Here is a 25,932-nt window from a genome sequence, read left to right as displayed (position 1 = left end):
TCAGCAAAAAGTGAGAGTTTGACTTCTTCTTTTCCAATTTGTATCCCCTTGATCTACCTTTGGTGTCTTATTGCTCTAGCTAGGACCTCAAGAACTATATTGAATAGGAATGGAGAGAATGGACAACCTTGTCTTGTTCCTGATTTCAGTGGAATCGCTGGGAATTTCTCTCCATTTAGTTTGATGTTGGCTTTTGGCTTGCTGTATATTGCCTTAATTATGTTTAGTTATGTTCCTTGTATCCCTGCTCTCTCCAAGACCTTTATTGCTACATCCACGGCTGTCACGCCAGTGTAGCAGAAATGCTGACTGGGCAGGCAGGTGTTGCTGGAGGATTGGGATCTGTGCTTCTCAGAGCTGTGTTCCAGGTGGTCCCTTGGCAATCAGTTGTGGTGTAATGCCACCTTAGTCGCCATTTGTACTGACTCACTTCGCTGTCCTTGGAGCCATATATGCATGTCTTTTCCCTTGTCTGTGTGTTCTTTGTGATTCCTGCATATTGCTAACAGATCAGACTATTCCAGGCAGTTGCGGATATGAACAAGACTGCTGAGGACATTTTTGAGCTCTGCCCCACCATTCATTAAAGCCTTAAAAGAAGTAGCCAGTTCTGGGAATTGGCAGGGTCATCATTAGGATAATTCCTTGATGATGTGGAACAAAAGGAGTTAATTTTACTAGGAAAAACCTTAGAAGCCTTCTACAGGAAAACAATATTAGGCATTTACCTGGGAAATACGTGTGATTTAACAGGAGGCCTATGCAGCCTTCCTTATGGCCAGAAAACCTAGGCTAATTACAACATCTGACCCTGAGAGTCGGGAAGGGAAGGGAGTTGAGATTAATGGTATGAGATGAGTTTCAGACAAGTTTGAGATCATGTCTTTAAAATTTTCTAGCATAAAGTTTTCCCAGGAAGATAGTAGCCTTCTTCTTTCCCACCCAGGCACACAAGGTCACTTAGCTTAACCCAGCCAGCCACCTGGTGTAAGCTGATAAAGATGGCCTAACTCAAGAACAGTGGCCTCTCTAAAAACAAGAAAAAAGGCTGACTTTACAGAATGTGAAGGAGCAAAAGTCCTTGTACTCATGCCAAAGCATCTTCAAAGATTCTCTTTGTAAAACTGTTTTGTGCTGATCTTTTCTATTTTATAATCGGATTATGTATGCCTTTGCCAAGTTCTTTGTTTGTAAAAATATAAAAGCCTCACACTGAAAGAATAAAGTTGCAGCAGCATTCCTCAATCACATTGAGAGTGACTGTCTGTCATTTCCTCGCTGTATCCTGATTACTCCTGAGCCTTCGTCCTGTTCCCCCACGGTCTGAGTGGCTCCCCTGAGCCGGTCCGTGGCACTTTATCATGAAGGGTTGTATTTTGCCAAATGCTTTTTTGGCATCTAATGAGATGATCATGTGGTTTTTCATTTTTCAGTTTGTTTGTATGGTGGATTACGTTGACAGATTTTCATATGTAGAACCATCCCTGCATCTGTGGGATGAAGCCGACTTGGTCATGGTGGATGATGGTTCTGATGTGTTCTTGGATTCGATTTGCTAGTATTTTATTTAGTATTTTTGCATTAATGTTCATGAGTGAGATTGGTCTGTAAATCTCTTTCTTAGTATTGTCTTTCTGTGGTTTGGGTACCAGGGTAATTGTAGCCTCATAAAATGAGTTTGGCAAGGCTGGAGAGATGGCTCAGAGGTTAAGAGCATTGCCTGCTCTTCCAAAGGTCCTGAGTTCAATTCCCAGCAACCACATGGTGGCTCACAACCATCTGTAATGGGGTCTGGTGCCCTCTTCTGGCCTGCAGGCATACACACAGACAGAATATTGTACTTTATAAATAAATAAATAAGTAAATAAATAGAGTTTGGCAATGTTCCCTCTGTTTCTATTGTGTGGACCAATTTGAAGAGTATTGGTATTAGTTCTTCTTTGAAAGTCTTGTAGAATTCTGAGCTCAACCTATCTGGTCCTGGGCTTTTTTTGGTTGGGAGACTTTTGATGACTTCTGTTTCCATTTCTTCAGCAGTGATAGGTCTCTTTAATTTGCTTATCTTGTCTTGATTTAATTTTGGTAAGTGATATTTATCCAGAAAGTTGTTCATTTCCTTTACGTTTTCCAATTTTGTAGAGTACAGGTTTTCAAAATGACCTGACGATCCTCTGTATTTCCCCCTTTTCATTTCTGATTTTGTTAATTTGGATATTCTCTCTCTGCATTTTGGTTAGTTTGGATAAAGGTTTGTCTATTTTATTGATTTTCTTGAAGAACCAACTGTTTGTCTCATTGATTCTTTGTATTGTTTTCTTTGTTTCTATTTTGGTGATTTCAGCTCTCAATTTGATTATTTCTTGCCATCTAGTTCTCTTAGGTGAGTTTGCTTCTTTTTGTCCTAAAGTTTTCAAACGTTAATTCTCTAGTGTGGGATTTTTCCCAGCTTCTTTATGTAGGCATTTAGTGCTATGAACTTGTCTCTTAACACTGCTTTCATTGTGTCCCTTAAATTTGGGTATGTTGTGTGGTCATTTTCATTGAATTTTAGGAACTCATTAATTTCCCCCCTTATTTCTTCCTTGACCCATTGATTCAGGTGAGCATTATTTAATTTCCATGTGTTTATGAGTTTTCTGGAATTAGTATTGCTGTTGACTTCTAGTTTTAAAGCATGGTGATCTGATAAGGTACATTGGGTTATTCCAATTTTTTTGTATTTGTTGAGGTTTGTTTTGTTACCGAGTATGTGGTCAATTTTTGAGAATGTTCCATGACGTGCCGAGAAGAAGGTATATTCCTTTCTGTTTGGATGGAATATTCTATAGATGTCTGTTAAGTCCATTTGAGTCATAACATCTGTTAGTGCTCTTATTTCTCTGTTCATTTTTTGTCTGATTGATCTGTCCAATGGTGAAAGGGGAGTGTTGAGGTCTCCCACTATTAGTATGTGGGGTTTAATATATGATTTAAGCTTTAGAAGTGTTTCTTTGACATATGAGGGTACCTTTGTATTTCGGGCATAGATGTTCAGTATTGAAATTTCCTCTTGATGGATTTTTCCTGTGACTAATAATGTTCTTCTTTGTCTCTTTTGACTGATTTTAGCTTGAAGTCTATTTTGTTAGATATTAGGATAGCTATACCTGCTTGTTTCTTAGGTCCACTTGATTGATATATTTTTTCCCAACCTTTTAACCCAATCCGAGACAATGTCTGTCTTTGAGGTTGAGATGCATTTCTTGTACGCAGAAGAGGGATGGATTCTGTTTTTGTATCCAATCTGTTAGCCTGTGTCTTTTTATAGGTGAGTTGAGTCCATTTACACTAAGGGATATTAATGACCAGTGGTTGCTATCTCCTGTTAATTTAGTTTTCATCGTTGGTGATGTTAATTTGTGCATTTTTCTTCTTCTTCAGGATTTGCTGTAATGAGATCATCAATTGTGTGTGTTTTTGTTGGTGTAGTCATCTTCCTTGGGTTGGAGTTTTCCTTCTAGTATTTTTTTGTAGGGCTAGGTTTGTGGCTAGGTACTGGTGAAACCTAGATTTATCATGGAATATCTTGTTTTGTCCTTCTATGGTGATCGACAATTTTCCTGGGTATAGTAGTCTGGGCTGGCATCTGTGGTCTCTTAATATCTGCATTATGCTTGACCATGATCTTCTGGCTTTCATTGTCTCCACAGAGAAGTCAGATGTAATTCTGATACGTCTACCTTTATATGTTACTTGGCCTTTTTCTTTGCAGCTCTTAATATTCTTCCTTTACTATGTATGTTTAGTGTTTTGATTATTATATGGCAAGAGGACTTTTTTATTTTGGACCCAGTCTATTTGGTGTTCTGTAAGTTTCTTGTATCTTCATAGGCATATCTTTCTTTAGGTAGGGAAAGTTTTCTTCTATGATTTTGTTAAATAAATTTTCTGTGCCTTTGAGTTGAACTTCTTCTCCTTCTATACCTATTATTCTAAGGTTTGGTCTTTTTATGGTGTCCCATATTTCATGGATATTTGGGGTTAAGCTTTTGTTAGATATAATGTTTTCTTTAACTGATGAGTCTATTTCCTCTATTGTATCTTCAACGCTTAACATTCTCTCTTCCATTTCTTGTATTCTGTTGTTCATGCTTGCATTTGTCATTCCTGATCTTTTTCTCATGATTTCTGTTTCTATAATCCCTTTGGCTTGTGTTTATTTTTTTCTATCTCAGTTTTCAAGTCCTGAATAGTTTCTTTTATATATTTGAGTTCTTTTCCTTGGTTTTCTTTAAGTGATTTGCTGATATCTTCCAATTTTTTGTTTTTTCCTCCATTTCTTTAAGGTAATTTCTCATTTCATCTTTAAGAATTTCAAGCATTCTCTTGAGGTTATTTTTTTAGATCATTTTCTTCTGGTTCATCTACATTTGGTTGCTCAGGTCTTGCTTTCTTTGGTCTTTAGGTTTTACTGGTATTGTGTTGCTCTTTGTGGTGTAGCATGTGATCTTACCTTTTCTTCTCATCTTTTCTTCTAACAGGTGTGGTTGGGGCTGTCTGAGATTCTGTTGAATAATCTTCTAGGTGCCAGTGAAACCTAAGCTCAGATGGTTGTTCCTCATGGTACAGTCAGTGTCACATTCTAGTTACCCTGTTGGTTATTTCTGTTCCTGGAGATAGCTCAGTGCTACTATGCTTTGGTCTCCTACCTTGGAGTTTGCTGTCTCAGGTCTACTTTGGCCTAGGCTGCTGGCTTTGATCTGTCTCTATAAATCCTGGTCTGAATCTCCTCCTGCAGAAGTTCCTGGCTTGGAGTTGGACCTGTTGTAGTGGAGATCACTGACTCTGGATCTGGTCGCTGGCTCAATCTTGATCTGCCTGTGTCCTGGGACTGGGTTTGCTCCTCGCTTCTGCTCCTGGTGGAGCTTGTTCTCTCTGTGTCTTAGGTAACTGGTTCAGTCCCACTCCGGTTCCGTTGGAGATCCCAGACTCTGAGACAGGTCGTTGACTCAATCCTGGTCTGCCAATGTCTCCAGTTTTTAACTTTGGGGAAAAAAAACCTCTCCCTTTTAACTAATTCCTTCCTTTAAGAATTCCCAATTTGCTGGTCAGTGGTGGCACACACTCTTAATCCCAGCACTTGGGATGCAGAGGCAGGCAGATCTCTGTGGGTTCGATGCCAGCCTGGTCTACAAGTGCTAGTTCCAGGACAGGTCCCAAAGCTACAGAGAAACCCTGTCTTGCAAAACCAAAATAAATAAATAAAAGAATTCCCAATTTTCTCACCAAATCTGTAGCCAATGATTATGAAGATGCGAAGCTTATTTCCACTGCATAGAACAGTAAAAGCCTGACCAGATTTCAAGGCAGCTACCTAGTTTGGCAGCAGCCTGAGAAGGGGGCCCAAGGAAAGCCCATTAGAAAAAAAAAAAGGAAAATTTAGCCGGCAGGGCAGTGACTCTGGCTGCGTGTAGCCTCAGCCTATGCCAGTGGCTGTAAAGCCATTGGTAAAGAGCTTCTTTGTGAAGCCATTGGGTATGAGAAGCAGCACAAATTCTAATTGGTATTAATATTAAAACCCAGAGTCAGATATCAGGGTTAATGCTGAAGATCAGAGAAGCAGAGCACAAGCCACTAGAGAAACCTTTTTCCTCTACCTATGCTCAGACCTAAGGAGCGATCCTGTTCTCAGACTGCATCTGTCTCCACCAAACCTTAGGCTGCATTGAGCTTCTATCTCCTCCTGCCTTATATTCCTCTCTCAGCCTAGCCATTATCTTTACTATCTCTACCTCCCTAGTGATGAGATTAAAGGTGTGGAATCCCAAGTGCTTGGATTAAAGGTGTGAGTCATCACAGCCTGGCCTCTAATGGTTTAGCCCTGCACTCTGATGATCAGGAAAGAAATATCACAGAAGTAGTGGGTACACTTTTAATCCCAGTACTTGGGAGACAGAGGGAGGCTGACCTCTGTGAGTTCAAGGGCAGCTTGGTGTACAATGTCTAAACAACCAAGGCTACACAAACAAACCCTGTCTCAAAAACAAAACAATAACAACAAAAAAGGTCTACCATTTCAACCATGAACTCTTTGCCCTTTCCTCTCTTGACTTTCTCCTTGTCCCCTCTCTCCTGGCTCTTTCTCTCTCGGCCTCCTCTCTCTTTCTCTCTGGACCTTCTCTCTCCTGGCCACCTCTTTCCTGGCCCCTTCTTTCCTCTCCTACCTCTCCTGGCACCCTCTCTTCTTCTGGTCACCTCTCTCTGGCCCCCCTCTCTCTTGGTTACCTTGCTCTCCTCTTAGTCTACTGGCCATCCTTAGTCTATTACTTTCTCTCTCTGCTCTGTACTCTCCCTCATATCTATAATAAAAACCTCATCAAGCATACCCAGCTAGGAGCAGTCATATTCTCATTTCATTCAGTGGTCAACCCTTATTTGTGTCTTCCCTGCTAAGGCAGTAAATTTCCTTCTAACCCAGAAATGGGGTACACTTTGTCATTTCTTATGAAGTGATTAGTCATCAGGGCTGTTTCCCTTGGTACTTTCTCTGCCCTGGTGGGATGAAGAAAGAAGTGCCTGATATTGTTGAAATCTTTATGATCATAGAACTCCTAACCTAAAAGCAACACAGTTACAATAAGGAACCATTAAAGAAAAACTCAGAATACCGTATTGGTAGAGCTCAGGAGAAAAAAGATTGAACAGTAGCAAATTAACAAATGTACTGAAAACAAAAATAAAACAAAAGCTCGGAAATGACAAAAAGACAGGATCTAAGCAACCGGCTTAGAATAAACAAAGAAATGGACCACTGACAAAGCCAAAAGAAGTTTGAGTCCTATTAAGAGCTCACTAATATCCAATTAAGGAAGCAACACAGGACTGTCAGGTTCAGGGGCCCATGCTGGTACCTAACACCTCTGGCGAAATATGGGTCATTCCTGGAGGTCCCACATTTAAGCACTAAAATGGCACACACACACACACACACACACACACACACACACACACACCACCACCACCACCAACAACAACAACAACAATACCCCCCCAAAACCCCACAGTTTTTATCTGAAAGGGAATAAAAGATAACTTACTAGCTGGTTGTGGTGGCACACACCTTTAGTCCTAGCACTCAGGCAGAGGCAGACGGATCTCTGAGTTTTGAAGCCAGATTGGTCTACCGAGTGAGTTCCAGGACAGCCAGAGTTGTTACACAGAGAAGCCCTGCTTCAAAACAACAAACACAAAACCACCAACACTAAATAAGTAAACAAATGGTGCTGTGGCTCTTCAACAACAATAAACACAGTCAAAATTATCCCTGATACACATGACCAGGAACTAACCTAACCTAGATAATCCCTCACAGGCATGCCCGAGGTTTGTTTCTTAGGTGATTCTAGAGCAATGGTTTTCAGTCTTCCTAATGCCACGGCCCTTTAATACAGTTTCTCATGCTGTGGTGACCCCCATCATAAAGTTATTCTCATTGCTACTTCATAACTATACTTTTGCTACTATTATGAATAATAATGTAAAGATCTGATCTACAGAATAGCTGATATGAGACTCCTGTGAAAGGGTTGTTCAACCCCTGAAACAGTCACGACTCACAGGTTAAGAACATTGTCCTGGAGCTTGTCAAGTTCATAGGCACTATGGACCATCACAGATGGGTTCTTTGCTAAGACTGGAACTTACAAGAAAGAATGCAAGTGAGCCTGGACAAGGGACAAGTTCAGCCAAGTGGAGTCTCTTTGGGTCAAACGACCCATTCTCAGGGGTTACATATCAGACAGCTAATCATTGATGTTGTGGAATATTATTTTAACTAGGCATACATTTGCTTATGCTGCAGAATATTACTTTAACTATGTAAAAGTGTGTTTATGGGGGCTGGAGAGATGGCTCAAGAGGTTAAGAACACTTCCTGCTCTTCCAAAGGTCCTGAGTTCAATTCCCAGCAACCACATGGTGGCTCACAACCATCTGTAATGAGATCTGGTGCCTTCTTCTGGCCTGCAGGCAGACATGCAGGAAAAGTACTGAGAATACTATATGCATAATAAATAAATCTTTTTTTAAAAGTATGTTTATGTTTCACCTTGCCTGCCTAAGGCACCTGATTGGTCAAATAAAGAGCTGAATGGTCAATAGCTAGGCAGGAGAAAGAATAGGTAGGGCTGATGGAGAGAGAATAATAGGAACAGAAATCTAAGCAAGAAGAAAGAGGAAGAAGGAGAAAAGATGGAGAGAATAAGGTACACACTTTGGGCAAGAAGCCAGGCAGATGCCAACCAGCCAGACACAGAAACAGCAAGAAAGTAAGAAAAGTAAAAGGTCCGGAGGCAAAATGTACATAAGGAGAAACCGGTTAATTTAAGTTAAAGGAGCTAACCAAAAAGGAACTAAGCTAAGGTTGAGTATCCAAAATTAATTAGAAGTCTCCATGTCATGATTTTGGAGTTGGTTGGTGGCCCACAAGAAAAAAACCTGGTGCAATCTGAATTTTATCAACTGTCCCACTATGTTCCTTTTCTGAGCTAGAATCCCATTTCTGGTCTGGTAATCTTACTGAATGGTCATGATTTTGTGTTTATCTGAAGCTTTCTTCATTCAGGTTTTGATTTTTGGGCCAGAAATATCTACAAGTGAACCTATGTGCCTTTCAGGAGACACTCAATATATGCAATGATTTGTGCTTTTCTCTCTTGCTTCTGTTGTGGTATAATAATGTTTGTTTTGATATGGGGTCTCACGATAGTCTTGACACTCACTATGTAGACCAGGCTGGTCTTAAACTTGGTGGGATATTTCTGCTTTTGTGAGATTTTCTGCTTCTTTCTTGGCCATTCAACTGTGTTTCAGGGATACATACTCCTCAGTTGTAGGCAAGTATGATCCTGTGAGAGGTATTCCAATACATCTTGTTTTGTTGTTTGTTTTGAGACAGGGTTTCTCTTTGCAGCCCAGGCTGGCCTTGAACTCACAGAGATCTACCTGACACTATCTTCCAAGTGCTGGGATTAAAGGCATGTACTACCATTGCCCAGCTTCAAATCAACTTTTTTTTTTAATAACAGTTTTTACATTTGTTATATTGTTGGGGAGGGGCAAGCATGTTGTGGCACCCATTTGGAGTTCAAAGGACAACGTGTGAGTCTGTTTACCTCCTCCACTGTAAGGGTTTGGGAGTTCAAACTCAGGTTGTAAGGCCTGTCTGGAAGTGCCTTTACCTATTGAGCCATTTTGCTGGCCTCAGTGCACCTAATGAGAGGGTAAATTTGGACTTGCAGGTTGGGGGTAGTGAATGAAAAAAGAAATCAAAGGGAAAGGAAAGGACATGACTGCTCCTGAATATGGTGGAGGAGAAGGTTTATTATTGATAAAAGGGAGAGCAGAGCTAGAGGTGGGGACATCTGGGGGATTCCAGAGTGGACATGACCAGACTGAGCGGGGCCATGTGAGGAAAGGAGGAGAGGAAGAGAGAGAGGAGAGCAGGAACCAGGCGTAGCAGCCAGGAGTCCAAAGGTACAAAAGGTAGGTAACCAAAACGTTTGGATCACATAGGGAAGAGCCTCTGGGAGATGGGTAGCCCAGCCCCAGGCCTGGAGAGTTCAGGGTGGGGTATGTCAGACATATCTTGTAACAAGTAGGGACTGAGGGATGCTGGAAGAACCTGGCAGCCAGGTCCTTTGATATGTTATATAGGCACCTCAGTCATTTGTCCAGGATTTGAGACTTAACAGGGGAGGTCTCCGCGACCTCCATTGTCAGCCAAGTGACAAACGTAGTTCAGTTCAATACAACTAAGTAGATGGTCTTGGTTCAAACTTCAGGAGTCTGATGAAAACTTTTGTGGTGATTGTAGGGTAAAAAGGGCCAAGGAAAAACACCCTGTCTTTGACTTGACCCCAAGACCAGGGACAAGGACTTGAATTCCCACCAATCCCTAAGCACAAAACTCCACCAATCCCTAAGCTTGCCCCAGAATCAGGCCACAAAAACTCACCAATCCCAAGCCACCTTGGAAAGTCCCACCCCAGAAACCCCATGTAAGCTCTGTATTCTGTCCAGTTTGTTGCTGCTTCTCACTTTTTTCTGAGAAACATAGTAATTTAATAGATGAAATAAATACTTTAGTACATGCAGGGCAAAAGCTTGAGATTAGGGATTAAAAAATCATCTATAGCGTAAATTAAAACATAAGGTGCATGCTCATAGTAACCTTCCCCCCATTTGAAAATCACATGGCAAAGCCATACTCTTATCACACCATGTATACTCTAACTCAATAAAAATAATGACATACAAAAAGGTAGCTACATTCATGTCTAAGGAGTGAAAACTGAGGTAACCTTTCTTTTAATTAAAAAGAAATGAACCATGACCTCTTTCCTGCCAAATTAGTAATTGAATTGAGGGACTGGAGTGTGTAGGGATAAATTTGTAGTCAGCAGGCTAGCTAACTACCCACCTTCTGTATCTGAGTCCCTACAGTGGACTGGTAGAACCTGGGCCCTCTGCATACATATGGTGTGCGTGGCACTGAGTTCTGGAAAATTCCTCTTGAGCGTTTAATATGGGAGAGGAGGCTCACCTATGATTTCTTTGGTATAAATGGAGCAGGGGAGAGGGGAGAATAAGTTTTTGGTTTTTTTTTTTTTTTAGCCTGGGGTGGAAAACGGGTATGGGGAGTGCGGGGGTGCTAATTCATAGAATTGGAATCCATTGGTAAAATCCTAGGTGAAGACCTTTCTGTTAAGCTTGAGATAACATGGTACAGCCTTCAGACACAGCGCAAGCCAAGTTCTTCAGCTTCCCAGGCCCACACCGCTCATGGAGCCTCCCAGGATGGCAATCTGCACCGCTGTGCCTTCAATGCTAAAGGTTGCTGTGACCCAGGAATTGAGGCTTGGTGACAAAGCTGCAGAGGCAGTCAGCCACCCTCCTGGATTTTTCCTTTCTAATAAATTGCGAGGTTTATTGTGCTGTGTGACAATCTGGCTAGAGCAGAGACCTACCTGCTGTAACAGCTTTCACCAGAGTGGAGCAGAACTGTAATACTTTTGCTAGGGAAACTTTCTCCCAGTGGGGCAAACACTTCGCTGAATCTACGCAGAGCTATAATACTTCTCTGGAGCAGAACTGTAACAACTTTGCTGGGGAAACCCTCTCTTTGCTGGAGCAGTCATTACACTTGCATTGGGACAACCCTTCCCTGGAGAGGAGCTCTAAGCTAGGCTCACAATGACTTTTGTGGTATTCCTTGGCTCCTGATGCCAGGATCCCTGTCCATCCAAGCTCCAACACTTACAGTGATAACTCAATCCTGCGTGTGCAATACAGCGTACATAAATCTGAGGAACAAAGTAAGCATAATAAAGATTGGAAGTGACTACAGCTAAACTCTTTGTAAAGTACATGTGACACCTTAGGTTCTGTAGGTTCTGTAGATTGAGCAAGAAAAACAAGCTTATAAGGGTCTGGGGGAGGGTCTGATGTGATCTCTAGCGCAAAGGTCACCAGGCTAGAATGTACATCTTCTCCCAGCTCTGAGTGGACAACAGACACATCCCCTTCCTTGAAGGAAACACGTATGCTAATTACCCTGGTACCCTTGGTGTACATCTGTGAGCACAAGCACCTCAGTGCCCCTACAGTTGGTGGCCTTTCTTAAAGTGGAGTCTTCCATGCTTTTCCACTGTAAAGCTATTGCTTTACCACTTGCAATTGCTAAGAATTTTGGGGAGAAGCATTAGAACTGTGTTAAAATACACACACAGTCTCCCAAACAGGAGGCATATAGCTCAGTGCTTTTACCATAGCTCGGTGTGGGTGAGACACTGGGTTCCGTCTCTAGAACCAAAAGCAACTTGTCACTTTTTAGCCTTGTTTTTAGCACCCATATGATTTTCATGTCCAGCAGCAATTATTCAAATGTTTGCCCCACAAAAGACAGTCTTGCATCACTTTTTCTATATTTATTGATGGAAATGAGAACCTAAAGGTGACTTGTTCTTTTCTCCTTTTTTATTTTTTTCGAGGTTCTGGATAGTATTACTTCAATTTAGCCCCAATTTAGTCCCTGGTCAATAGCAGTGGAGTAATGACTTGACAGGAGGGATTTGGAATGCTCAGGAACGGACCTGGTTAACTTCATTTTGTTTCTGAGTCCATCTACTTCATTTCCGCCCTAAAGCGTTTCCCTAAGTCTTACATACTGCTCCCTCGGGTGTCAGAACAGACTGGAAGAAAATCTTAGGTTAAGGCTCAAAATCACCCTTTCTTGGTCCTTGGCACTAACACAGCTCTGCAAGACCAAACTACGGTTCACGCCGAACCAAAAGGGTCCGGACCACTCTTAAGGAATCCCCACACTGGTTTCTGTCTCCCCTTTTTGACACCAAGGATGTTAGGACGCACAACGAACAGATTTAGTTATGAGACCTTTGTCCTTCCCGGTGTGGTGACGCTGCAAGTGAAACTCCTTTTCTACCCTCAGCACCGCGCATCTTGTACGATGACTTTCTGGGATGGGTGGTCCAGTTTAGTAATGGGGACGGTTGTCATCAGAGGCCGGCTCACAGAAACGCTCCCACCGTTCCTCGCACTCCCGCGCTCCCCGGCTCCCGGCAGCCCCCGCGCACCTCTCTCCCGGCGCTCCCCGCGGCCGCAGCCCTCCGCGCACCCAGCCCCGCCCGGGCCACAATCGTTAGCTCCTCAAGGCTGGCGCCTGGTCCCGCCCACGCGTCCGCCATCGCGCCTCGCAATTGGGCCGCTCGCGCCTCGCACCGCCGATTGGCGGCCTCCTCAGCCCGCTCCCGGCTCCCCCAATGCGCGGCGGCCGTGCGCTGGGATTGGTCGCGCGCCGATAAGGCCCGCCCTCCGCTCGCCCGCGCGGCAGCTGGTCTCAAGAGCCGAGAGCTTGCGAGGGCCTTGGCGGGTTGCGGCGGCGCCGGGGCGGTGAGGGTCAGCCGTCTGTGGTCGGGCTGCGGGCGGCTCGGGCAGGTCGCGGGCGCCACAGGTAGGTGCGGGGCGCGAGGGGCGCCCCGCGAGCAGCGGGCGCTGCGGCCTGGAGAGGCTGCGCCCTTCCCTTCCTCCTCCCCTCCCGGGCGAGGCCGCAGGCCGGGGCTCGGGGCGGGGCGCAGCGCGCGAGGCGGGCTGGGCCATGCGGACTCGCGGCCTTTGTGCAGCGGCGGCCGGGCCCGGAGCCCAGGCGTCGTGGACGTAGGGTGCTGTCGGCCTGGTAACGAAGCCCCTCGACTGGTGGGCCCGAAGCCATCGCCTCGCCTTGCCTTCTGGCGGGAGACGTGTGGGCAGGGACACCTCTCGCCCTGAACTCTTGCCTGTTTTGGCTGCTTGGAAAAGCCGACAAACCGCCCAAGTCTCTTCCAAATTGCCCGTGGATGAAGTGGTCGTGTAGTTTTTCAGGATGTGGTTTTACAGTAACAATGAGCGTGGTAGAATAAATGGGAAGTGGCAACCTGTTGACAGCGATACCTGTCAAGTAATATCATGCAGTGGACTTGGGTTGCTACATGATAGGAATTTGGTTTGCCATCTTGCATGCTTGCATGTACTCCGTTGCCGGATGCAGAGATGTCCTATCTAGGGTTGTTGACTTTTGGCAGCCAATCACTAGGAGAGGCCCACTGTCTCCTGGCTTAAACAGGACTCCCAGTCTTGAAAATGGCTCAGTCCTCAATGTAAGCCACCACTATCCAAAGGGAGTAAGTAAATGGCTGGTCTAATAAGTGTGGCCTGTAAGTTCAAATAAGAGGATTTGCAGGGTGACAAAGGAATGGATGAGGTCATACTGCCTTTGGATTGGTCAGGAGGCTGCAGCTGTAGCATTGGTCACCACCGCTATATCCATGCCGGTCCAGCAAGTAGGAGTTGTCCAGATGTGTTGGGTAAGCTGCTTGCTTCCAGTCCAGTTGACAAAGCAAGAGCTGCATCCACAGGTTCAATCAGCTGAAGAACAGTGAGGCTGGAGGGCAGGAAGGGCTACCCTTTGAACTCTGCATGGCCAGGGGAGCAGGCACTCCACAGTGGTTGTTGCAATTTTACCTTGTAGGAAGTATGATTTTGACTGGTTTGTCCAGCTTTGGCCTTCTGTTGTCATCATTTCCCTCCCATGTGATCTCTTCTAGTTTTCACATCAACTTTCCTTGACATCTTCCAAATCTCCATCTCCAACGTGGATCTCCTTTCTGATCGCTAACCTCCTGCTGCTAGTTGTTCTTTTCACTTTGTCATGGATTGCTTTGACACCAAGTAGTTTGATCCAAGCCAAGCTCTCATCACAGTCCATGCCAGAACAATCCTTCTGGGCTGTCTAAAGTCACCTTGGTGCCTCTCTTAGGCCTTCATGCCTTTCTCAGCAAGCCTTACCACCTGTTTCCAACAGCAGACTGTTGTTTCTCAGAAACTGCAACTTAAAGTCCTGGTTCACGCTACCTGGTGAGCCTTTTAATTCTTCCCCCTTTTCTAATTTGATTCCCATTATCACCCTCTTAGTACTTTTTCTGGACACAGAGGAACCCTCCCTCCTCGCTCCAGACAGGGTTTCTCTCTGTAGCCCTGACTGTCCTGGAACTCCAGACCAGGCTGTCCTTGAACTCACAGAGATCCCGCCTGCCTCTCTGCCTCCCTGAGTGCTGGGATTAAATGTGTGCACCACCACTGCCCGGTGAGGAATTTAAATTGCAAGATGTTGTATAACTGAGGTAGTACAGACTCAGGCCTGCTTGTTTGGGTGGCAAAGCAGCTCTACCACTTCCTAGCTCTGTGACCTTGAACATTTGTTTAACCTTTCTGTCACAGTGCTGGGTGAGTTGTAGGAAGTCCTTAGATTAGGGCCTGTGTGAGGATTGACTGCCATTACTACCCATGGATCACTGATACCACTGTTTTGTGATACCCTTCTGTGCAGTATCCTGTTTCACAAGATAAAAAAGATAAAAATTGAAGACGTGCTCTCCTGGCTTGCTTTCACTTCCCCTCACATACTATCCTAGCTTGATCATACCATGTCTTTGTCCCTGGGTCTTTGCTTTTCCCCTAGGTGTCTTCTACAGTGGCCTCCTTTCACCCTTGGTACCACCTGGCTCTCTGTTTCATCTTTAAGTGGATACTGGCTGTAGAGCCTGTGTAGTCTTTTAGAAACTGCTTCCTGCTCCCCAGCTTTTCCCCCTTGCTTTGTTTTAGCTAGAATGTTTGTTAGCATGTGACATCATAGATACTTTTCTTGTTAGTATCTTTCTCCCCCACTGATATGTAAGCTTTGTAGGACAAGTGTTTTGTCTGCCTTGTGCTTAACATATAAATGATGTATGCCTTGTGGAAGGCATTCAGCAAATAGTTGATTAATGAATTGAGTAAGCTTACAGAGGGAAAAGTCAGAAACTTATCTAGGATTGTCCACTGCTGAGCTCAAGAGCTAGACATTTTCCTGCTCCTGCAAGACGTGTACTTACCCTTTTCAGGGCCTCAGGGTCCCACCTGTGCTGTGTATCTCTTTTAAACTCCTATCCCCCTTAACACTAATGTCTCCATTTATTGTTTTTATTTTGTAGTTTTACACTGACTTCTTTAACTTTTAACATGTAGCATACTTGCCCATCCTGTCCCACTCTTTGTCTCCAACCCCTGCCTACTTGAGTCTTCTTCCCATCAGCATATTCTAGCTGAGAAAGCACAGATTTGATTTCTTGTGGTCGCTGCATACCTACCAGGCTCTGTCCTGGTCTTATTCAAGGTCAAGTGTGCTGACCTGTCTGTCCTCTGCAGTGGTCCTTGGTTGCCGGGAAACTGGCTTTGCCCCTTTGGTTCCCTTCTGGCTCCTTAGTGGTTGCTGCTCTTCTCAGTCATTTCTAAGCTCCTTTGATGGGAACACCTTTAGAGAGGTAGTTTGTTCAGTTCCCATTGAATTAAAAACTGTTAGGCTATCAGAGGTTGTAGTAAATAAAGTGATAGTAGTTTGACCTACCAGCTATGTCCAGGCCATGGATTCCTTGTCTCTTCTAGTGTTAGCACGAGTAGACGTAAGTGAATATTTAAATGGATTAATTTAACCTAAACAAGCCTCTTACCTTCAGTAAGGCATAACCACCCCACTTAATCCCTTCACTGTAAGCTGCTTATATAGATGTTGTCTTCTGACTCTTGTCTTCTCTAGGATTTTAAGAATATGGGTTATGTAGATGCAACCAAATATAAGAGTTATGTAGATGCAACCAAGCTATCACCCATGGGCATGGTAGTGTGTGTTTAACTGTACCTGCACCAGTGTGCATGGCATGTGCATGTTTCTGTGCATGATGTAGGAGTGTGCATGTGTGTGTGCGCTCCTGAGTGTTTGCTTGTGTGTGGGTGTGTGTGGGTGTGTGTGTGTGTGCATGTGTTTCTGCCCATAGCCTTTCTGTGAACCTCTGGGTTTTTGTGGCTAGCCTCTGACCTGCCTTTTCTGTTGTGTTGTCCCTCTTTTTACACATTCTCTGTAGCAGAGCTTCCTAGGATTATGTCCTTCCCTCTGCTATTTCCCTCTTGTGGTTTTGGTGCTTTGCTCCCAGTTCGTGTGGTTGTCTCCACCAGACCTCTTCAGAGCTCCAGAGTTGTGTGGCCTGAGTACTTGTGAGATAGGACTGCCTGCAGCATCCTCTATTCTTCTCTCTGGGCTTCTTCCTAGGTACCAGTGTGTGTCTGCAGAGGCTTAAGCCTTTTTCTTCACCTCCTTTTTTCTCCTTTCTACCCTATAGGGTCTACAAGCATAGACAATTCCTGTGATACTTTCTTATTGTTTCCAGAGCTGCTTCTACATCTTTGTTTTGGAGAACTGTCCCAACACCTGGTGCAGACACCTATACCTGGTATAGCTGTGAGTCTTCTCTATAAGGAGAGTTGCTTCCCTCTTGGTAGCTCACTATTCTCAACTTGCAGCTAGACTCCCGGTGGCACCCAGGACCCTTTCTGCATTGATTCTAGCTTTCTCCTGTGTTATCCTGCCTACTCCCAATATTAGTAGGCTCCCTTCCCAACAGACTCCCTTCCTCTACTGGGAATGGATCTATGCTGCCACTCCTGGTGACCTCAGCACGCTGCATCACTGTCCTGTCCACGTGCCACGTTGTGGGCCCAGGAGAGGGGGTCCCTGGGTAGCAGAGTGCCTGGCTATATCTCTGAGGTCCCTAGTGCCACAGAGTTGAGCTGAGGGTCTCGCTCACCCTCTGACTGACCCAGCCCTTGAAGGTGAGTGGATTAATAGCGTGATGGAGGCCATGCACTCTGTGTGTGTTCCTGAAATGGTGACCTCCTGCTGCATGCTTGCTTATCCACTAGACTGAGTTATAGGAGTACTGTAGGAAAGTTTAGCTTTTTATTTTAGTCTTCATCCTTTTTGAGATATGAGACTATATTTTTGTGCCTCTGAAATAGGGATTAAAGTGAATAATTGGTAAAATACTTAATTTAGGGCTTAAAATTTAGGTTCTGAAGAAAACTAGTAAGGTTTTTTTTTTCCTGATGTCTAAAAGTCTTTCTTAAAGGCAATAATCTTGGCCCTTTACTTCATAGATAACATTTGACTTTTAACTTGGTACCAGAGAAGTGGAAGGGTTCTGTCATTTTGTGACGATATTTTTAAATTTCTTTGCAGGTGGAAGAAGAAAGGTGCCACTTTGGCATGAAGATAGACTCACTTAGACGTCAATCTTTTAAGCTGAGTGCATTGTGATTTCCAATAATTGAGGCAGTGGTTCTAAAAGCTGTCTACATTAATGAAAAGAGCAATGTGGCCAGCTTGACTAAGCCGCCAGTGTGTGCAGCGCGGGCAGGACGCCACCGGGTCTCGACGGACTTGTGCATGTTAGCAGTATAGATTTATGTAAGGTGGTTTAAAACTCTGGTGTTTTAAAATAGTCTTAACTGCTCATAATATGGAGACATATGAGAGTCCCTCTCCTCTCCCGCGTGAGCCCGCAGGAGAAGCGATGATGGAGAACCGAGCTTGCCCCTTTCAAGTGCTGCCCCATGAACAGTCTCCACCACCTCCCCTGCAAACGTCCAGTGATGCAGAGGTAATGGACGTTGGCTCTGGTGGTGATGGACAGTCCGAACCTCCTGCCGAGGACCCTTTCAACTTCTACGGAGCTTCTCTTCTCTCCAAAGGATCCTTCTCTAAGGGCCGCCTCCTCATAGACCCGAACTGTAGTGGCCACAGCCCGCGCACTGCCCGGCACGCACCCGCAGTCCGGAAGTTCTCCCCTGACCTTAAGTTGCTTAAGGATGTAAAGATTAGTGTGAGCTTTACTGAGAGCTGTAGGAGTAAGGACAGGAAGGTGCTGTACACAGGAGTAGAACGCAGCACTCGGGCTGAATGTAGCCTGCTCCTTAGTCCTGTCAGTGGGGACGTGCATGCTTGTCCCTTTGGCGGGAGTGTTGGTAATGGGGTAGGCCTAGGGGGTGAGAGTGCAGATAAGAAGGATGAGGAAAATGAGCTGGATCAGGAAAAGAGAGTGGAGTACGCAGTGCTCGATGAGTTAGAAGATTTTACTGACAATTTGGAGCTAGATGAAGAAGGAACAGGCGGGTTCACGGCTAAAGCAATCGTTCAAAGAGACAGAGTGGATGAAGAGGCCTTGAATTTCTCCTATGAGGTATGTTGGTGACCTGTTCTCTGGAGGGCTCTGAGCAAAACCCAAAGAGGTTTGGAAGTGGCTTTGTCTTTTGAAAGCAGGGAACTCAAAACAAAACTCCATATGAGATCAAATAGCATTAATGTGGAAAAGAAAAGGATGTAAGGAGTTAATATATCTAAAGTTTCTTAGTGGAAAGTTTGCCTAACATTGGGCCGTGTCTTTTTCCAACCTGAGCCAGTAGGTGCTGCTGAAAAGCCTCTTTGGCTGGGTGTGCTCTTGGACCAGGTGTCTTGGTTTCACTTCGTCATTTCATCCTGTTTGTTTTTCAGATGATCAAATGCCATCAGGGCATACCCAGCCCCCATTGAGGGTCTCTCTGAGTATTACTTCACTCATGCGAACGAAACTTGTCCTTGGTACAGAAGCATGGAGGCCTGTAGTATCTGAAAACCTTGTTTTGCAGGATGACTTTGACAATGATGTGGATGCTTTGCTAGAAGAAGGTCTTTGTGCTCCCAAAAAGAGACGGATGGAGGAAAAATATGGCGGAGACAGTGATCATCCATCTGATGGAGAGACAAGTGTGCAGCCAATGATGACCAAGATTAAAACAGTACTCAAGAGTGAGTGAGCTAGCCACAAATCCTGATGCTTCAAGGCCCCAGAAAGGTTTTCTTCCCAAGAATATTTTGGAAGTTCTCCTGTGCAATGCATCAGTCTGGGTAGAGACACAGATTTAAGTATAGAATAGTTATGGGAAAAGAAAACAAATTGGACATAAATATTCACTCATACCTACAACCCAGACTCAGATCTTGATAAATTTCGTGGAAGCCACAGAGAGGATCCTTGAATGGGGTGCATTAATGCATGCTAGGATGAAAGACCAGTAGTCTACAAATATGGAAACCAAGGTCAGAGGTAGGTTTTCGTGAGTTGGGAGGTTATAGTTGCCATCCAAGTTTTGGTTCTGTTGCTGGAGTCAAGAAAACACCAGAATCAGGTGTTGCATAAGTTCTGGGCTGCAGCATGGCGCAGGGCAGGTGCTCTGTCAATAGAAGTAGAAGTGTTTGGGAGGTGTACAGAGTGACACTTATCCCTGCATCTGGTGACAATGGGAGAGCAGTGGTTGAATGCCCACAGTTGTGTATCAGGCTCTGTCTTTTGCCAGTACAGGGAGCGTGTAGGACAAGTCACATGAGCTTCTGTGTGAACTTGGCTTGGTAGCACTTATTCTGGTAAGGATGTTAGGATCAGTTGGGGACATTAAAAGGCTCATGGGACTCAGACACATAATTGAAACTCCTGGAGAGGTTTCCCTTGAGCTGCTGAGATGAGAGAGTCTGCAAGGTTAGGTACCAAGTATTGCTGTACATGTTGGTAGTAGCTGAACAGTGGACGATTGGCAGTTTCAGACCAGCTTTGGCTGTAGCTCTTGGAAGGATGGGTCAGGTGATCCTCACCTTGGTGTTTGTTGCTAGAAGGTTGGCTTTTGTGCTCTTCTCGTGGTTTCAGGAGTCTCAATTTACACTTCCCACAAGGTAGCAGTAACCCTGGCTTGTTTATCTGCCTGGGAAAGGTTGAGTCAGGAGCATAATACGAAGCTCTTCAGACAGTTTGGTGGGCTGTGACAGCCTGCTGTCACAGATATGTAGAGGGATGAACCTGCCTTAAATTGTGCTTGGGTCCATGTTCTGTTTGCTTCTTCTCCTGAATTAGCCCAAGGTTTGTGTGCAGTAGCTCCTTTGATCAAGTTCCTGGAAGAAGTACATGTGGGTACACTTCTGACCTGCAAGTTTCCCTCCGGGTCCATACTCTGATGGTGACGGGTGTCGAGCCTTGGGGTCAGAGCGTAGTCCAGTGGTGCTCCTGCCCTTCTTAAGAGTCAGTGGCACCTTTTTAAAATCATATCTATTATTCAGGCTTCATTTATATATTTTCTTTAGTTTCTAGATATCAAATTGCTCCCGATACCTGAAGAACACTTGTTTTAGTTAAGTCCTTAGTATATTTGTATTATTTTATATTAGTTTTGTTATTGAAGAGAGCTAAGTTGAAAACAAGTCTAGTACTTTTTTTAAAGCTTGTCAGTAAAGCAAAGAAAGGGTTGGAAGCAGTGCCTTAAAAGCAACATAGAAATGGTTTTGTGGGGGTTCTCTCTTTCTCTCTCTTTCTCTCTCTCACTCTCTCTCAACAGTCTCTATTGTAACCATAGCTGTCTTGAAACTAAGTAGGCTGGTTTCAAGGCTGGTCTCTAACATTCAGAGATCCACCTGCCTTTGTCTCCCAAGTACTGGGTTTAGAGGCATATACCACCATGCCCAGTTGTTTTCTTTATGTTAACAACTTATTTAATCTCGTGTATTTATTTGCCTGCCTGTATATATGTGGCATCATGGAAGCAAGAATAGGGCATCAAATCCCTTAGAACTGTGAGTTGCAGATGGTGTGAGCCACCATGTGAGTGCTGGGCATCAAACTTGGATCCTTTGCAAAAGCAGCAAGCTTGTATTTTTTTTAAGATAGTGCTGTGGAATCAAACCCAGGGCTTGGCATATGGTAGTAAGGCAGTGTTATTTAATAGCTTGTGTCTGGTCACCAGGAAGAGTGACTGACTGACACATTTGCAGATTAAAGGTTACTCCATTCCTCAGGTACCTGTTTACCATGGCTCAGCAAGTAGGAGAAATCAAGTATCCAGTGTTTTCGAGGTGTGGAGGCAAAAGCTAGACTGGGGACTATTTGGAGCTTCTTGTACATTGGTTATCCATATAGAACTTCTCACCTTGCTCCACATACTATCCTAGAGGTGAAATTGGGGCCCATCAAGCAGATAGAAACTTGGCAAGACCTATACAAAAACATGTTTAAGAGGCATTGTATAACAATATAGGGATTGTAAGATGTTTTTACGTGTTGTGCAGGTCGTGGCCGTCCACCTACAGAACCACTGCCTGATGGATGGATCATGACTTTTCATAACTCTGGAGTTCCTGTATACCTGCACAGAGAGTCTCGAGTGGTCACCTGGTCCAGACCCTACTTCTTGGGAACGGGAAGCATACGGGTAGGGAAATCCCCTGTCATGTATTTAGGCTTGTCAGTTCTCAGTGCTTAACTGCATGTGTTGTAGTATAGTCAAACAGACTCAAAAGTTGTCCTGATAAGCCCTGTTTCAATTTCACTATCGACAGAAACATGATCCTCCTCTAAGCAGTATCCCCTGTCTACATTATAAGAAAATGAAGGATAATGAGGAACGGGAGCAAAACTGTGATCTCACACCCAGTGGGGAGGTGTCACCTGCCAAGCCCCTGGGTCGATCTGCAGAGTTGGATTTCCCTTTGGAAGAGCCTGACTCCATGGGTGGAGACTTGGGGTCCCAGGATGAGAAGGACCCACTGGGGGCTGAGGCAGCCCCTGGAGCCTTGGGACAAGTGAAAGCTAAAGTTGAGGTTTGCAAAGATGAATCGGTTGGTAAGTGTTCTGAAGAATTTTCTTGCCTCATTGCTACCTGCATTTTCACTCTTATTGTGTGTTGTGCATTCTAGTTCTTGGTTGTATCTGAGAAGGGACCTTTGCATTTAGAGTTTACATGCCAGACAGGCCCTCTCCCTTGCTTTCAAGAGCAGGCCTGAGCTCTGCAGGGCCTGACTGCCAAAAACTTCAATAGAGACGATTATGGCAATGCCAACTAGTCTTTCAATATGACCTCCTGAATAAGTCTTGCTCTTTTAGTACAGTGTGCTCCTGTGACATTGTTTTTCTGATGGATATAGAAGGAGCCCACAGTCATAAATTCAGCACCAAGGAACTGCCATTCTTCTATGGCTAGTTCCCTCACTTTTTTGTTTGTTTGTTTTGTTTTGTTTTTAATGAAGGGTTCTGCTTTTTGCCTTTCAAGAACTGGGCAATGCTCTAGAGTTTTGCATTTGTCTTTGGTTATATGCTTGTATTTCTTACTCTGTCTTGTGTCTATAGCTTAGTTCTGTCCCTTAGATCCCTGGTGGTGTCAGAGCTCTTTCAGTCCACCCACTAAAAGTCATTTCCAAAGAGGACTAGGCAGCTTCCAGAGTTAACTTTGTGTGTATGCTGCACAGTTGGGTGTGAGGTACTGGGAGAGGAACCTGCTGTTGGGTAGTGGTAACATGGTCGGGTACGAGGTGCACCTCTGTAGAAGCCCTGAGGAGGTAGACAGCCACCTGGATACAGTCTGTTACTGAGTTGATAGACCCCTGCTATTGGCAGTCTAGTGCTTGTTGTTTTGTGTTGTGTACATGTAGTGTCTCCCAGACCAATACTCATTTTGACTTGAGAAAAGCCTGAAGACCTAGAGCGAGCTTGCTTTTTTCCTTTCTTTCTCTCTCTCTCTCTCTCTCTCTCTTTCTCTCTCTCTCTCTTTCTTTCTTGTGTTTGTTTGTTTGCTTGCTTTGTTTTTATTTACACACAACACCCCCCCCAAATTCCAGTTTCTTTTGCTCTCTTTTTGGAGACAGGGTTTCTCTGTGTAGCCCTGGCTGTTGTGGACCTAGATTCACAGAGATTTGCCTGCCTCTGCCTCCCAAGTGCTGGAATTAAAGGCGTGTGCCACTACCGTCCAGCCCCAGTATCATTTTCGTATTGTTTTTCTTAAGTCTAGATAAAGTAAAGGTATGCCCAGGATTCTGTCCATAAGGGATTTCCCAGAATGATTTGAAGTAGGTATGAAAGGACCTAAGTTTTCTTTTTTCTTTTCTTGCTTTTGAAAGGGATGGGGAAAGGGAAATGGGTATCTTGTGTCCTGAACTTGTTTATTTGGGGATTGTCATTATAAACAGGACTGAGGAAAACATTCTTGTGTTGGAAATCTGATAATGTAGTTCACTGGTATGTATCTCGAACAGATCTAGAGGAATTTCGTTCCTACCTGGAGAAGCGTTTTGACTTTGAGCAAGTAACTGTGAAAAAATTTAGGACTTGGGCTGAGCGCCGCCAGTTCAACCGTGAGATGAAGCGGAAGCAGGCAGAGTCAGAGAGACCTATTCTGCCAGCCAACCAGAAGCTAATCACTTTATCTGTGCAAGATGCACCTACAAAGAAAGGTGAGCTGTGCTTGGACTATCAGCATCAGCAGATGGGACATATTATTGCCATTTTAACATGCTTTATCTTTATTATAAGTTGCACTTATCCCAAAGCTGTCTGTTTTCTGTAATGCAGAGGCTGCTATGTTCATAGTAGTAAGCCCCTAAGAAGTTCTTTTTGTCACAGAGTTTGTCATCAATCCCAATGGGAAATCCGAGGTCTGCATCCTGCACGAATACATGCAACGTGTCCTTAAGGTCCGCCCTGTTTATAATTTCTTTGAATGTGGTAAGTTCAAGTCCATTTTTGTCCTTGAAGAGTCGTATATATCATTTTGCTTGTGACTGTAGGTGAGAGTGAGCACATTGGCCCTGCTGGGTTGGGTAGGTGTGCAAGGCAAGAACAAAGAGAGGTGTAATGCAGATAGATATCTTATTTTCACAGCAGTGACCATTGTCTGAGAGAGGGGATGGCTCAGCTTTTTCTTTTGAGTTTGTCCTATTTTTCCTCTTCCTCTATTTTCCTTGTTCTGCCTTAGTAGTTCCTGACTTGTCAAGAACAGTCTGTAATAAAAGCCTTTCTGTTATGCATTGAATTCTTTATTGCTTTCCGTTCTGTGTCCATCACTCCCACCCCCCCAATAATGAAAGAGCTTGATCTCACTACACTTCCTGACAGCTCTGTTATCTATGGCTTCCTCTGTATAGTTTGTGAATGTCAGTGTGATCGTCCTTTGGTTCTGAGACCTAGGATCACTTATATTTGGGGTGGGGGGTACTGTTTCTCAGATGTCCTTTATCCTGTGCTTTGCCATTCTTGTCACTTCTATTTGTCTTTCAGAGACCTCATCCCTACCTTGTCCATGTGCTAGGCAGCTCTGTTTCCCCTTTGGATCATTTCCCATAGTTCCTCATACTCTTCAGTCTTCCCATCTGTGCCCTTTGCTGCCTGTCTCCACATCTCCCAGACTTGTCTACACATCTCAAATATGCTTTTTTCAGGGGTGTCTTGTTAGGGCTAACAGGCTGTGTGCACATGTGTTTTTATGTCTTGACAAGTGTGTTTTAAAACCAGTAATTTTAATTTTAAGAGAATCCAAGTGAGCCTTTTGGTGCCTCGGTGACCATTGATGGTGTGACTTACGGATCTGGAACTGCAAGCAGCAAAAAACTTGCGAAGAATAAAGCTGGTAATGTGGTTTGCTTGGTATATCAGTTACTTTTTCTGTTGCTGTGATGAGGCACCCTTACAAAAGCAACTTAAGAAAGGAAGGGTGTGTTTTGGTTCCTGAAGGGGTACAGTTTTTCATTGTGGGAAAGGCATTGTGCAGGAATTTGAGGGTCCTGCCGACATGGCATCTGCGGTCAGGAACTGGTAGTGATGAGTTCTAGTGCTTAGCTTCCTTCCCCCTTTTGGTACAACTCAGAACCTCAGCTTGTTAATCAGAGTGAGGCAAACCAGCAGGCAGCATGTCTCTGGGATACCAAATGTGATATTAATACTAACTACCAACTTCTGGACATGCCTGTGATCATTATGTAAATTAAGTTAGCCTCTAGGGCATACTTGTGGACACATATCTAGACAAGGTTAAGTGAGGTAGAAAAGCCCACCTTAATGGTAAGTGGTACCATGCCTCACTCTGATTAGCAAGGAGTTGAGTAATGAGTAGGTTTTTAGGGATATGGGTAAGACATTTCCTCATATAATCTATTTTTAATGTGCTTTTAAAAAAGATTCATTTTTGGCATGTGTGTGTGCGTGTGTGTTTGTGTGTTTGCCTGGCTGCATGTGAACTTCTCAGAGGCCAGAAGAGGGCATTGGGTCCTCTGGAACTGGAATTAAAGAAGTTGAGAATCACCCACCTAATATCAGTGCTGAGAATCAAACCCAGAGTAGCAAGTACCCTTAACCCTTACTGAGCCATTTCTGCTGCCCTCTACTTTGATTTTAAAATATAATAGTGGTACATGACTGTAATTCTAGGACTTGAGAAGCTACAACAGGATCATTGTGAGTTTCAGGTTAGCCTTGGCTGTAAAGCAAGACTGTCTAAAAACTAAGGGCTAGAGATGTAACTCAGCTTTAGAGTGGGTCTAATCCCTTGCTCCACCAAAGATAAAATATAACAATTATGTGCTCATTGTAAATGATTTAAACTAAGAAAGTAAAAAAGAGTTAGAAAGGTGACTCTACTGTTCTTTTAATGAAACTAAGTTTGGTTCCTGTCTTAGTTACTTTTCTG

At 44.2% G+C, this 25,932-nt stretch overlaps 1 protein-coding gene across 2 annotated transcripts in view; it reads left to right on the top strand.

Moving 5' to 3' along the window:
• The first annotated feature begins 12,873 nt into the window (after positions 1 to 12,873).
• Positions 12,874 to 25,932, top strand: part of Dgcr8 (DGCR8 microprocessor complex subunit) — a 33,353-nt gene continuing 20,294 nt past the window's right edge. For both annotated transcript variants that reach the window (XM_085684291.2, XM_085684290.2), the window contains exons 1-8: positions 12,874 to 13,009; positions 17,642 to 18,641; positions 19,087 to 19,246; positions 21,548 to 21,690; positions 21,818 to 22,100; positions 23,507 to 23,704; positions 23,874 to 23,975; positions 24,778 to 24,876. In XM_085684291.2, coding sequence (XP_085540417.1) covers positions 17,922 to 18,641; positions 19,087 to 19,246; positions 21,548 to 21,690; positions 21,818 to 22,100; positions 23,507 to 23,704; positions 23,874 to 23,975; positions 24,778 to 24,876 — 1,705 coding nt within the window. In that variant the 5' untranslated portion in view covers positions 12,874 to 13,009; positions 17,642 to 17,921. The remainder of the gene's footprint in view (positions 13,010 to 17,641; positions 18,642 to 19,086; positions 19,247 to 21,547; positions 21,691 to 21,817; positions 22,101 to 23,506; positions 23,705 to 23,873; positions 23,976 to 24,777; positions 24,877 to 25,932) is intronic.

Source organism: Myodes glareolus, chromosome 2 (assembly GCF_982192425.1).
Source record: "Myodes glareolus chromosome 2, mMyoGla1.1, whole genome shotgun sequence".
Lineage (NCBI taxonomy): Eukaryota > Metazoa > Chordata > Mammalia > Rodentia > Cricetidae > Myodes > Myodes glareolus.
Note: the sequence above shows the minus strand (reverse complement) of the source record. Positions and strands in the feature narration are given on the sequence as shown.